Source organism: Arachis hypogaea, chromosome 13 (genome assembly GCF_003086295.3).
Source record: "Arachis hypogaea cultivar Tifrunner chromosome 13, arahy.Tifrunner.gnm2.J5K5, whole genome shotgun sequence".
Lineage (NCBI taxonomy): Eukaryota > Viridiplantae > Streptophyta > Magnoliopsida > Fabales > Fabaceae > Arachis > Arachis hypogaea.
The window spans coordinates 142,732,096-142,745,241 of NC_092048.1; the positions used below are offsets into that span (position 1 = coordinate 142,732,096).

Sequence of the window (13,146 nt, forward strand, 5' to 3'; positions counted from 1 at the left end):
CATTCTCTCCTATTGTTTTTATTTTAAAATGCTTAATATATTTTAGTATCAAATTTTCAATTCAGCTTACAATACAGAAGTGGTTCAAGGAATCTAAATGCTAGAGTGAAAATTAAGTTTCATCTAAATTCAACTAAAATCGAACGAAAGACAGAAACATTAATTTTCAACAAGAGTCCATAAAAAATATAGTGCATAATAATTTTTTAAGTAAAAGAGATGAAACTAACAAGTCTTAGTAGTTAATATAAACTAAACATGACTACATGACAATTACAATTATTTAATTTTTGTTTGACTCATCTTGTTTATACTTATTGTAATTCCTAGTAGCAGATTCAATGACATTACGCAGCATCAAGTTGTGGGGCCTTAGAATCAAATCCAACGCAAGTCGCATCCTTATACCATCATTAACCTGAAAAATATAAATATTTTAGGTTACCAACAAAACCATACACATTAGCAATTGAAGTAGTATTTTTTTTTTAGCAAAAGAAAATTACATTTATTGTATAACTACAAAGAAGCAGAGCAATGTGACATAAGTTAATGAAATATTCATCATTCATTATTCAGTAACAATGTGTGCCAAAGACATCGGTTTGGTTGACAAGTATACAAGTTAAATACATGGCGCAATTGGCAAAGACCAAGCATGATTTCTATGAGAGTTAAATGTTCATCTGTCTTTTGGTTTTAAGCTTTATTTATATAATTTCTTTTATTTAAAAAAACACTTCTTGGTAGAATTTCTGCTGCTTGTAAGTTTTAAATATATCCTCAGAAAGGGGTCTATAGAATACAGAATTGAATATATTCTATTTCTATCGTACTTTTCAAGCTATCATTTCCAGCAAACTAACTCCTCCTCCACAACCTATACCAAACATATATGCCAATTCATAGCCATTGAAATCATTTGATAAAATGTGTATGCAAGCACCAATCCGAAATACCAATTAACAAAATACTCACCAACAAACTCAACAGGGAAAACAGAACATTTCTTTGCTATGGTAACATTAGGATCAGGAGTGGACACAACGGCATTAGCAGTTATATGCTGGGTTCTCTCAAACCACCACAAGCTTGTCTGGTTAAGAACCTGCAAGTGGGAATAAAGAACATCGAGTGTGATCCATGATCAACCAAGTAAACTGTTCATACAAAGAACAAGGTTAGAGAATAAGAACACAAAACCTGTCCCTTGAAGGGAATTGAAGCAAGGATTCTATCAAATGCACTATGGCGATCAGTAGTAACCAAAACAAGGTACTCTCCACTATCATATATGTCTCTAACCTGTGCCATAAGACCACATGTAACCAAATTCATCAATTTTTCAAATGATTTTTTTTAGTACAATGTTTTCTGCTTTTATATTACTGTTGCAATTTTACTAGAAATCTCGACTTCCATTCATTTGTATTAATGAGTAGATAAATTGGAGAGGGATTAAAGAAGGAAATATGCACCTTTCCCCTGGTTTTGGAGGTGAGGGCGAGAACCGTATGGTGAAGATTTGTTTCGGAGAGGCAGTTGAAGGGGGAGGTGGTTCTGATGGATTGGAGCACTTGGTTCTTGCGTGTGCTGTTGCGAAGAGTGTCGAGCAGAGCGGCGTGTTCTTGTTGTTGTGGTTGTGCGGCGGCGGAGAGTGTGGGGAAGTTGTTGTTTGGTTTGAAAGTGAGTGCGGAGGAGGTTGGGGGAGGCGGAAGAACGGGTGTGAGGTTGATTTTGAAGGGGGTTTTGGGAGGGTTTAACGCAGCAGCCATAAACATGGATTCACTCATCGCACTGCAGGCTTCAGGTACCGTTTATTGTAAAGAATAATGCCACTTTTTCAACACATAAGCAACAAAAACTAAATTGAATCCAATTCCAAACTCAGAATGAAAATTAAATTGAATTTAGAATCGCACCAGCATTCAACAAATTAAATAAATTAACCATCAATAAAATTAACTCATGAAATTAGAAATCAGAAATCCAGCAACAATATTATTTCAGAAAATAAGCAACTCAGAATAAGCAAAAATTAACAAAATCATTAATTCAGTATCATTATCTCAGCAACTCAGAATCAGCATTATTACAAAACAAGCAAAAATATATTGAAGCAGCAGTGCTTACCGGCGGCGAGGGAGGAAGGGAAGTGGCGGCGACGGAAGAATGAGAAGTGATGGCGACAACGACAGTTCCACCCGGCGGCAAGGGTTCGGCGATGAAAGTGGGATGGTGGCTGGGTATCGAAGAGGGTTTAGGGTTGGGTTTTTGAGTTCTATACTTCTTTCCAAGTTTTCAGAGGGAGAAAGGGCCAAAGGGTATCTATCGAAGAGGGGTTTTGATTTCTGAATCTGTTTTTTTTTTTTTAATGAAGAAATAAAAACGACGGCGTTTGGAGGCCTTTCGTTTTGAACCGGTAACACTCCAAAAGCCGGGCTGGTCTAACAACTGTTAATTACTGGCATAGGACTGGTCTAACAATTGTTGTTTTATACTTGTAAATAAGGTTCTAAAAATCGGATCGATCATCAAACCGCTCTAGTCACTGGTTTATTGGTTTATTGATCCAACCGGTCCAACCGATGATTCAACCGGAAAAACTGCTATAGAATAAAATAATAAATAAATTATAAATAAACATCTTAAAATATCTTCCAAATTTAAAACACTACACAAAAAATCATCAACCAAATTCATATGATCTTATCAAAATACAAACTCAAAAGTTAAATAGTAAAAAGAAATATCTAAATATTAAATTTTGACTTTGAGGGTTAACATGATCACTTAACACCTCAGATTCTAATTTAAGAATGTCAGGAGATAAAGGATTATCAATTTCAAAAAAATGTTGAGATAGAAAATGTTGATCATTCTGTGGTATTATGCTAACTGAACATGAACCTGAACCTTGCAAGATGACCTTTTCGGTTTAATCTTAGGCAGCGTTGCGTTCATCTATTGTAAAAGAGCTCTCTTAGCAACCGATTCTTCTTACTGAGCAAGCCATAAACGGGATCTAGTGTTGTTTCCAAGTTGAGGTATCAACATAATAAGTAGTCATTGAATAAGAAAGCATAACATATCACCAACTACCTATACACTTTGGCATTTATCTTTATGAACTGATCTATACCTTTTATTTAAAAAAAATTTGTATCTAGTACTATTCTAATACGTGAAAGTTTGTGCTAGATTTTTTTACTTGTCAACGAGAACAACACACATTGGTATCTGGTTGTTTTTTATTTGTGCAATCATCAAACAATTCTGCTAGACTCCCTACCGATTGCTACAGATAAAGAGCAAAAGAGATCGAGTATAGTAAAGCTGGTAAATTAACTTTTCCCATTTTCACTTTTATGACATTTTTTAGGTTTCAAATATCGTCCTTTATTTAATTTTTTTCCTATATAAATAGGCAAAATATCTGGAAGATATGCTCAAGTATGACTCGTTCTATAAATACAACACTCCGTTCAAGTCAAGGATACTTGATTTTGCATTTGTGGATATACTAGAAATAGGAGAACAAGCTCGTGGCTCGTAAGGAATATCTGTATTTGTGTTTTCCTCTTTTAAATTTTTATCTGCATAAGCTAACCGCGTCTTATTTAACACAGTAATGATTGTGGGGTATGGATGGCAACCTGGATGACAAACTATAGGAAGACATATAGTTATACAATAAATGTAATTTTCTTTTACTGAAAAAAAATAGTACTTCAATTGCTAATGTGTATGGTTTTGTTGGTAACCTAAAATATTTATATTTTTCAGGTTAATGATGGTACAAGAATGCGACTTGCGTTGGATTTGATTCTAAGGCCCCACAACTTGATGCTGCGTAATGTCATTGAATCTGCTACTAGGAATTACAATAAGTATAAACAAGATGAGTCAAACAAAAATTAAATAATTGTAATTGTCATGTAGTCATGTTTAGTTTATATTAACTACTAAGACTTGTTAGTTTCATCTCTTTTACTTAAAAAATTATTATGCACTATATTTTTTATGGACTCTTGTTGAAAATTAATGTTTCTGTCTTTCGTTCGATTTTAGTTGAATTTAGATGAAACTTAATTTTCACTCTAGCATTTAGATTCCTTGAACCACTTCTGTATTGTAAGCTGAATTGAAAATTTGATACTAAAATATATTAAGCATTTTAAAATAAAAACAATAGGAGAGAATGGTTATAATCTATCTTCTGAAAATTGGTTTGGACCGGCCGGTTGAACTGGTTGAACCTTGAACCGCTACAAAAAACAACTCGGACAAATGTTAACACCCCCAATTTCAAAAACCGCAATTGAACCGTCGAACCGGCCAAGAACTGGTCGGTCGAACCGAACCGTCACCTGGCCAGATTTTTGGAATAAGGAAAAAACGCAGTTTTGAAAACGGTTCAAATCGACTGGTCGAACCGGTCAAATCGTGAACCGAGGGGAAAAGCGGTCCGGACCAAAATTCTGAAAACCAGTTCGAACTGTGAACCGGTATAAAAAACGAATCGGTCATATATCAAAACCGAAAGATTCAGAAACCGTCGTTGGACCGTTGAATCGGTCAAGAACCGGCCAGTCGAACCGAACCAGGACCCGACCGATTTTCTAAAATTTGCTCAAAACGGTGTCGTTGGTTAGAGGAACGTAACCATGGTTCTAAAAAACCGAACCGGACCAACCGGTTCAACCAGAATAACCGAGATCCGATCACCTAACCGGTTCGAATAAGGTCAGAAACCGCTTGACAAAAAATCAATAAAAACCGGTCGAACCGACGGTTAACCGGTGAACCGACAGAACCTTCCGATTTTTTAGCGGATTTTTGGTTTGAAAGTAATACCCCTAAACTGCGTCGTTTTGTCTCTTTAAAAAAAAAAAGAAGAAAATAAGAAAAAAGAAGGAATGACTAAACTAAACGAAGCTGCTGAACCCTAAATTAGTCACCTCCCTCTCTACCTATTTTTCTTCCCTCTTCTCACCCCCTCTCACCGCTCCTCTCTCTCCGTGCTCTCCGTCCGGCGACCCACCGTCCGGCAAGCTGACCACCATTCTTACCTTCCCTCTTCTCTTCTCGCCTCTCCTCTTCCCTTCGAACGCTTCTGCCCCCCCAGCTCTCGTCACTGCCACAGAGAGAAGCTGAATCTCTCTGCCCTGCATCGTTCCGCCGTTCGCGCCGCTCTATGCGCCGCCGCGAGCTCAGCCGGCCACCACCAACTCTGGGCGGCACTACTTCTGCTCTTCTTCCCCTTTCCATTTCCCAGTCTGTCTCTGCTACATTCCAGGTCCCTGCCTCATCCCTGCTTCCTGCTCTGTTTCTTTACTTTCTTTTATTAATTCTGTTGTTATTTTTAGTTAGATTGCGGATTAATTATGTTTGTTAGGATAGATAGATATATATGTTGTTAGGTAGCTAGGTTGTGGTTAGAGGATTCTAGGCCTGATAATTGCTCCGTTCTTGATTATCCAACATGGCTTAATACTGCTTGTTTGCTGAATGATGTTGGTGTGATCATTGCTGTGCTGTTTCTGTTTCATGTGACCTGATTCTACCTGCTGCCCTGCTGAACTGTACTTGTGAAATTAAGTTTGATGCTGGCTCTGTACATGCAATCCATGCTTTTCTCATGTTAATTGCAATTTTTGGATTCATGTGCTTATATTTTATCTTATTTATTTATTAGCTCTGAGGGATATTTCTTTACATTTTGATCATTCCCTCTTGATGTGGGAGTTCTAGTGCAAGTGGGGTTTTCCCTTTTTTCTGGGATTTTGTAGTGGAAGTGGGAGTTCGAGTGATTTGGATTATACCCGAGAGAAGGGGCTGGTTGATGCAGCTTTTGTTTAAATAATTAAAAGTTCATTTATGCTCAGTTTTGAATATGCTGCCTGATCAGGGAAAAAAGGTAAAGTTACTCAGCTCATATGTGTGTCTTTCACTATTCTATTATGTTTCACTCAGTAAATCACTATTGATGTCTTTGTTATTTATGGTTATCTTTCAGCAGTTTGTTGAACTACAATTCCCAAATTCACATATTTTTTGTTTATTAGGCAGTCAATGACAAGCAAAATGAAGCCATCACAGCTGCATCTAATGAGTTGGCCAAAAGAAAAAGCGATCTTGAAGAAAATTTAAAACTTTCACATGATTTAAAAGTAAGTATAGTTTCATAATGATCTTAGGCTTTCTATTTCTTGTATTTGTAATTTTCTTGTTCTGATACTTACTGGAAACTATTTAACTGGGTTGATGGATTCTCACGCTCATACATAGCTGCTGCCTCTTCAGAAGTTGTTAATACAAAATACTGACTTCATGTGTTGTTGGGCTTATTGAATGCCTGAAATAATGATTGCTTAACTTAAACTTAGAAGTTCACATTTTGCTTGGGTTGGGAATGGTTCTTATATGTGGCATTTCATGTATTGAAACATAATATGTCTAGAATCAAAGTGGCATTTCATGCATTTTCTTAGAGTATAGTCTTGATCTAAAAGTAATATTAGAGTGCCCACTAAACTCTAGTTGCTGCCTTGCTTCGATGAATTCATAACTCTTAATTCCATTGATAAATTCTTGGTTTCTGATTGATTATGTCACTCATGGAAGGTCTAGGCGCAGCATGGAATGTTGCTAATGTGACAAAAGGATCAACTGGGGTGATATTTGGTCTCGGAACTGTTGGCCTTTCTGTAAGTGCAGCGAACAACTCTGTCTATCTTAACTTTTCAGTTCTCAATTGATTACTAATTATCATTTCCAAACTACAAGATAATTTATGAATTCTCCTTTAATTAGGTTGCACAAGGTGCAAAACTAAGGGGAGCATCTCGAATAATTGGCGTGGATAAGAATCCATATAAGTGTGAAAAAGGTGCCAAAATCAGTCCTGAAATCGATCTGAATATTGTTTTTTCACCTAGCACAATCCTTGGTTCATTATTTGTTATTGTGTTTGTTGTTGCCGCAGCAAAAGCTTTTGGATTTACAGAAGTTGTTGACGCGAGTTCCTACCAAGAACCTATTACTCAAGTTACTATTCCTTTTTCAGTTATACCATCTGACAAGGGCTACTTATTACAAGTATCCAAAGCAAAAGTTTTCATTCCAGTGGCTAAATGGTGATTTATTTGCAAAATTGTAGACAGGGTTATTGCCTCCGTTTGTACCTTTTGCGCAAGCATTTGCAGCTGTACTCACAGCTGTTCTTACTGGTTCTCTCTATTATGTGGCTGCCTCGCCCAAAGGTCCTCTTCTTATTGCCCTTCAACATGTTTTCCCTTTGTATTGACTTATTTTGTTTTTAAGCTTGCTTAACGATCTCTTGCTTATTTGTTTACTTCTTTCAGATCCCACTTATGTTGTGGCACCTGTTTTGCAATCTCGCTTGGGCTGTCAAGATTTGAAAAAGCTATTTGAAGGTTCAATTACTAATCCCTGCAGCAAAGCATTAGAATCAGTTCATAGATTCATAGATTGAACAAAGTTTCATTTGGTTCAGAAAGTGGTGGAATAAAGTCATAAAGTTATAAAGTTTCTCTATGATATAATATCTACTAGTCATTGATTAAGAAGTTTCTACTTATTATATCTGTTTCATGAGTCTGATTGCACTATCTGCTTTCGGTTTGCAGCATGGTATGAGAAGCGCCAAATGAAAAAGATATATTCCCCTCTTCTTGAAGGACTTCTTGCCCTCTACTTGGGTTTTGAATGGATTCAAGTAATCTTCTTAGCTTTACATTTTATATAATCTTCTGAAAATATTTTTCGGTTTTGTGTAATAGTTTCAAGGATAAACTAATTGGCAATGGTTATGTGACAGACAAATAACATTCTAGCTCCCATTATCACACATGGCATATACTCAACGGTTATATTGGGACATGGCCTTTGGAAAATTCATGACCACCGGCGTAGACTACGGCAAAGAATCCAACAGCTCAAATCAGAAGAAAGATATTCCAAGTAGATTTTAAAATACCATCCATGGCTGACACAGCTTGATGAAAAATTGTATATGTATTAGAGTTGTTAATCTTGTAAAGGAAAGTTGTATAATTATGTTAGTTGAGATCTCTTACATACAGAATAAGCAAGTTCTGATTACAAAATTTTTCAGTTATGAATGTTTTCCAGTAAAATGGGGGAAAATGTTTGGTGAAACAAATAGCACATTTACTGTTCCATTTAAATTATCCATGGAACGTTTTATTTGAACCACTAGCTATCCTTTATCTAATAATTGTAGATAGCTAAAAAGATTGCTCAACATTACCCAAGTCATAAGTATATTATGTAATCGAAAATATATGGGGGTCACAGATCGGTCCTACACTCACAAATCAGTACACTGTCTTTGCAATCCAGCATCATATTTTTGTTCCTTTCTTGACAATCTACACAATTGATTTATAAGTCTAATGCTCAGGCTGCAATAGCATAACCTCCCCGAAAACATGATTTTCTAACATATAACTTCTCATCAACACATTTTAAAAAATTCCCTAACAAGAGAATGATCTAGGTTGTACAAGCAACAATCACCGCTTAACTACAAGATGGTTTGCAACATGCACATGTCCAAGGTCCAAATCTTCAATTCTTCAGAGCACCAACAATAACAACTCGAATTTAGCTGCACAGTAATTTAAACATCTCTGTTTAGTAGAGAAAAAATGAGGGATGCTAGTTAACCATAGGTCAGAGCAGATAAGACAAAAATGAACTACAAGATGCTAATACAAATCCAAGTTAAAGATTTAATAAATTAGTTGTAACTAGTGACCATACAAAAAAATGGATTTCTTCATAAAAAATTTAGCCCACAGATTCTACAATAACCAGTGAACTGGCTGAAAGTAACGTTAACATGTCAGCAAAAAATAAAGGTTGCTAAAAATGCAGATAGAAAAAATCAGAGGCACATAATTCAATGGATATGACCGTACAATTAAAGAACAGATTGGTCACGGAGAACACCAGGTGACAGCCCCACTTCTAACTAGTGGTTAATACTTTTGGTATATAGAATGAATATAATGTACTACTCGTATAATAATATTAATACCAAATTATTCAGCTCATGTAAAAGTACCCAACCAAAATGAGATAAACAAAACATACGATATATACAATATGTATCATGTTTTAATTTAACGAAAGTATAGAGAACCACCTTTTAGTTAGCCAACATTAGTGTTTAGGTTTATAATTTAGGATTTAAGGTTAAAGATTTACGAGTTAGCGTCTAGATTTTAAGATAAACAAAATAATTTTAAAAAAGTTGGCTGATGTTGGCCAAAAAAGTTGGTTACCTAGAATCACTCTTTAATTTATATTCCAAATATATAGTCTAAGGGGTCAATCAGTTAATTCAGCTTCAATAATTTCTATTATTTGATTAATGAAATGCATTTTTCTATAAAAAAGAATATGATTAAGAACGAGAGAAGATAATAAAAGGAAATGGATGGTAAGAGATCCTCTATGGAAGATCATGGGAAAAAAAAGGAGAGGGAGAGAGGGGGATTTAAAGTGCTTTCTATGACGTGTAGCTTACAAATCTCAACATGTTTAAGTGGGAAAGTCCTCTAAAAAGAACATTAGCTTTATACCAAATAGATGTGACAAATTTAATCACATCCTACAAAACATGCTTGTTCTGAAAATCTGTTTTATGCAAGGGAATGAAATATATTCGACAGAAAACGGGAACATATGTGACAGAAGTATACTAAGTTATTCTAATTATCTTCCCCCCCACCCCCCTCCCTCTCCTTCTCTTTTGATTTTGTTATTGAATTTGGATCCTCTGAATTTTCAATTTTCACTTTAGAGAGTAAAGTGTAATCTCTCATTATTGAATGGTTTCTCTCTTATATTTTTTTCTTGGCCCCACTTATGAAATAAATAGTGAGAGATCACACTTTACCCTCTAAAGTGAAATTTAAACTTTAGAGAATCCAAATTCCTGTTATTTGTCATCCACAGAGAGACAAAAATATTAACCAAGTAAATTTTATTCCGTTATTTATTAGCAAAATACCATTGACTAGCATTGAAATGCCCAAAATAAAGCTAAACAGTTGTGCTGACTACAATCCTGCATGAAAACCACGGAATGAATCCAGACTTGAGGATAAACGAGAATCTTCAGCAGGAGGTATCGAGTTTGACCTTGGAATTAATAACAACTTCAATGACTATGGATAAGTGAATAAGAGAATAAAATGAAAACTGAAATCTAAGATACATGGTCACGGGTTCAGCTCAACTATGAAAAGTGAGAGACAGTGTATTTCATTTTGGGGGAGAACAAAAGCATCTATAGATAGTTTATTCATAGTAAAGTCATCCATAGATAGTTCAAATTAGCTACATTATTATTTAAATAAACCAAAATTGTTTGACAATGAAGGCTACCTAATTCAATTAGCAGGATTCACAATCAAATCACAAACACAAAGGAAGAAAATCCATAGAAATTCCCTATAAATAAACCCACATATAAAAAGGTACAAGTGAAAGACAAAAGGTTTATCACAAAACTCATGTAAGTTGCTGCTACCATTATACTAATAAACTTCATACCAACTAACTGATTTCCTTCTGTTACTCAATCATAAACTAACAAAATGATTTATTAGGATTATACCCTATATCCAAAAGTAAACTCATAAACTGTTTATGAGTATGACTATGATATGCCAAATACTGTCTTCTTTGTCTGCAGCTAATTGCTTCTAGTGATAGCATTCTAACATATCTACAAATCATAATACCAAAATACATAATGAACAATTTTATTTTTATTTCAAAACTGCAAATTTCCATCGTATCTTAATTTCATGAACTTCTATGACCACTCTTCGTCCATCAAGACATCACAATCTTAGACAAAAACAAAAAGAAAAATATAATCCTACACAAATTATGCTAGATAACCATAAGACACAAGCTATATTAGTTATCAGAAACAAATCAAAATATAAGAAGAAAAAAAAAGAAATTACCTAGTTCATTACCACTACTGCTGTTGCTGGTTTTGTGGATTCGGTGGAGGAGGCATGTCTGGGCGAGGAGGTTCGAACACCGGAACGCCGCTGCCAGGTGGAGGAGGCATCCCAGGATGAGGCGGAGACGGGGCGGGAATCCCCGGCCATGGCGGAGCAGGAGGCCCTCTCACCATCTGACCAGGTGGTGGAGGACCCATAGGCTGCTGCCCAAACTGTGGCGGAACAGGGAAAGGCTGTGGAGGCCCACCACTGGGCCTGAGTGGTGCAAATTGCCCAGGCGACATCGGAGGTGGCGGGCCTCGTGCCATTGGCGGTGAACCCTGACCAGGAGAGACAGATGAGAGAGATCGATGAGCAGACAGAGACAGAGAGAGAGGATAGGAAGAGGAGAGAAGACGAGGAACACTGAAACCTTCATAGCTGAACGAGAAGGTTTCTGAAGGCAGATGATGAACAATTTTGATTTTTTATTTTTTTAATATGTTTAACATAGATGAAAAGAATAATTTTAATTTTTTATTTTTTTAATGTGTTTTTGTTTTGTTGTTTTAATTATTTGAAATTATAAAATTAGGATTAATTGAATTTTAAAATTTGATTAATTTAAAAGAGTATTTTTGTCTAATCAAATAAAGGAAAGATGTTTAAGTCTTTTTATAAAATTAAATAAATAAATATTTTTTATTTTTATTTAATTAAAAGGGTCTTTTAGTAAAAGTGGTGATATACTATATATTTAAAAAAGAAAAACTTAAATATTGACGTGGAAAATAAATTCCACATGTTTTATTGTTATTTGTCCATATTTTAAACGTATCGGTACGTATAAATTTATCATCGTACCGTAATTGCTACGGTACGATGATAAATTTATACGTACCGATACGTTTAAAATATAGACAAATAACAATAAAACATGTGGAATTTATTTTCCACGTCAATATTTAAGTTTAATCACCATTTTAAAATTCTAATCCCTAATTTATATTCACAATAGCAGAGTTTTTTTTTCTTCTTCTCTTTTGGTCTGTTGGTTAAAATAAAGTACGAGATACTTTATACCAACTCGATGAACTGCTACTGCAGATCCTGATCGCCATTAGTTTTATTGCAGATCTGCATCCACTTTTGAAGATATTCAAGGATCAAATCCTTAATACCTTCTGGAATTTAGAATTTTTGGTGCAACAGATTGATATATCTTTGGCTTAACTGTTGAACCTATTATAAATAGGTAGATAAAATTTAATAGAAGTTTGTATTCAATTTTTAGTGTGTTAGATAAGTATCCAAAGGATGAGTTTTTTTGGAAGAAATAATGCAGAATTGGAATCTATTTTGACTTACCTTATCAACCATTATTGAAGGTAAACATTTTTGGAGGGGCATTTTTTATTTATTTTATTTTTTATTTTCAAGTAAAATTATTTTATTGTCTTCGTCCCTGATTGTATACGTAACATTTGGCAAATATTTTCTCCAATAAAAAGTGATTAACTGAGGCAAAAAGATTCTACCATTATTGCATAATGAGGTGGAGTGAATGAAAATAAATCTGCAAAATATATATGCGGTGGTAGTGGTCAAAGTCAAGTAGTGCTCATTTGACACTTTTATTCATTTTTTCACAATAACCAACCATAATATCATAGAAAAATTTTAAGGTTATATATATATAATGATGACAAATTGTACCAATAATTTGGCTTTGTTTATTATAGCAGTGGCGCTCTTGTTTTCCACCACAACCTCTTATGTGATATTTTAAAAGGAAAAGAGAAAGGAGAGTTTTGCAATTGATGAACTTAAATTGGAGATTAGAGTTTTAAATTGGAGATAGGGACCACATTAAAAAAAAAAAATAGTTTACTTCACTATGTCCGTTAATCATTGGCATATTAACGTAGCAGGTATTAGGCCATTTCAGTTTTTCGATGACCAATATTAGATAAAAACTGGTTGAAAGATTAGTATAAATTTCAAAATGCAATTTTAAAAATAAAATTAGATAATTATAAACTTGATAAATCACTTTGAATCGAATGTAATTTCATGGATCTTTGAGGTATATTTCTTTTTTATTCTATTTTTTACTATAACAAGTTCCTAT

The 13,146-nt window shown here is 34.7% G+C and overlaps 1 protein-coding gene and 2 long non-coding RNA genes across 3 annotated transcripts; 1 reads left to right on the top strand and 2 right to left on the bottom strand.

Annotated features, from left to right (window-relative positions):
* Nucleotides 1-283: 283 nt before the first annotated feature.
* Nucleotides 284-1,949, bottom strand: LOC112792468 (phosphoribosylaminoimidazole-succinocarboxamide synthase, chloroplastic-like). The gene is made up of 4 exons (XM_025835726.3): nt 1,479-1,949; nt 1,204-1,305; nt 947-1,108; nt 284-418 (listed from the first exon to the last, which is right to left on the bottom strand). The coding sequence occupies exons 1-4, from the start codon at nt 1,791-1,793 to the stop codon at nt 284-286; spliced, it is 714 nt and encodes a 237-aa protein (XP_025691511.2). The 5' UTR covers nt 1,794-1,949.
* A 2,964-nt stretch (nt 1,950-4,913) lies between these two features.
* On the top strand, nt 4,914-6,890 carry LOC112792469 (uncharacterized). The gene is made up of 5 exons (XR_003197434.3): nt 4,914-5,299; nt 5,699-5,920; nt 6,069-6,173; nt 6,628-6,710; nt 6,817-6,890. It is a non-coding gene; the product is annotated as an uncharacterized lncRNA (long non-coding RNA).
* Nucleotides 6,891-8,292: 1,402 nt separating this feature from the next.
* On the bottom strand, nt 8,293-11,532 carry LOC112792470 (uncharacterized). The gene is made up of 2 exons (XR_003197435.3): nt 11,034-11,532; nt 8,293-8,656 (listed from the first exon to the last, which is right to left on the bottom strand). It is a non-coding gene; the product is annotated as an uncharacterized lncRNA (long non-coding RNA).
* Between the last annotated feature and the right edge of the window lie 1,614 nt (nt 11,533-13,146).

What these genes read in the sequence shown, in the direction of transcription:
- LOC112792468 (XM_025835726.3), bottom strand. Translation starts at nt 1,793, where the DNA reads ATGAGTGAATCCATGTTTATGGCTGCTGCGTTAAACCCTCCCAAAACC. An exon ending in CCTCCAAAACCAGGGGAAAG is followed by an intron (nt 1,306 to 1,478) that starts GTGCATATTTCC and finishes CTTATGGCACAG; the next exon opens with GTTAGAGACATATATGATAG. An exon ending in TTAATTGGTATTTCGGATTG is followed by an intron (nt 419 to 946) that starts GTGCTTGCATAC and finishes TATATTTTTCAG; the next exon opens with GTTAATGATGGTATAAGGAT.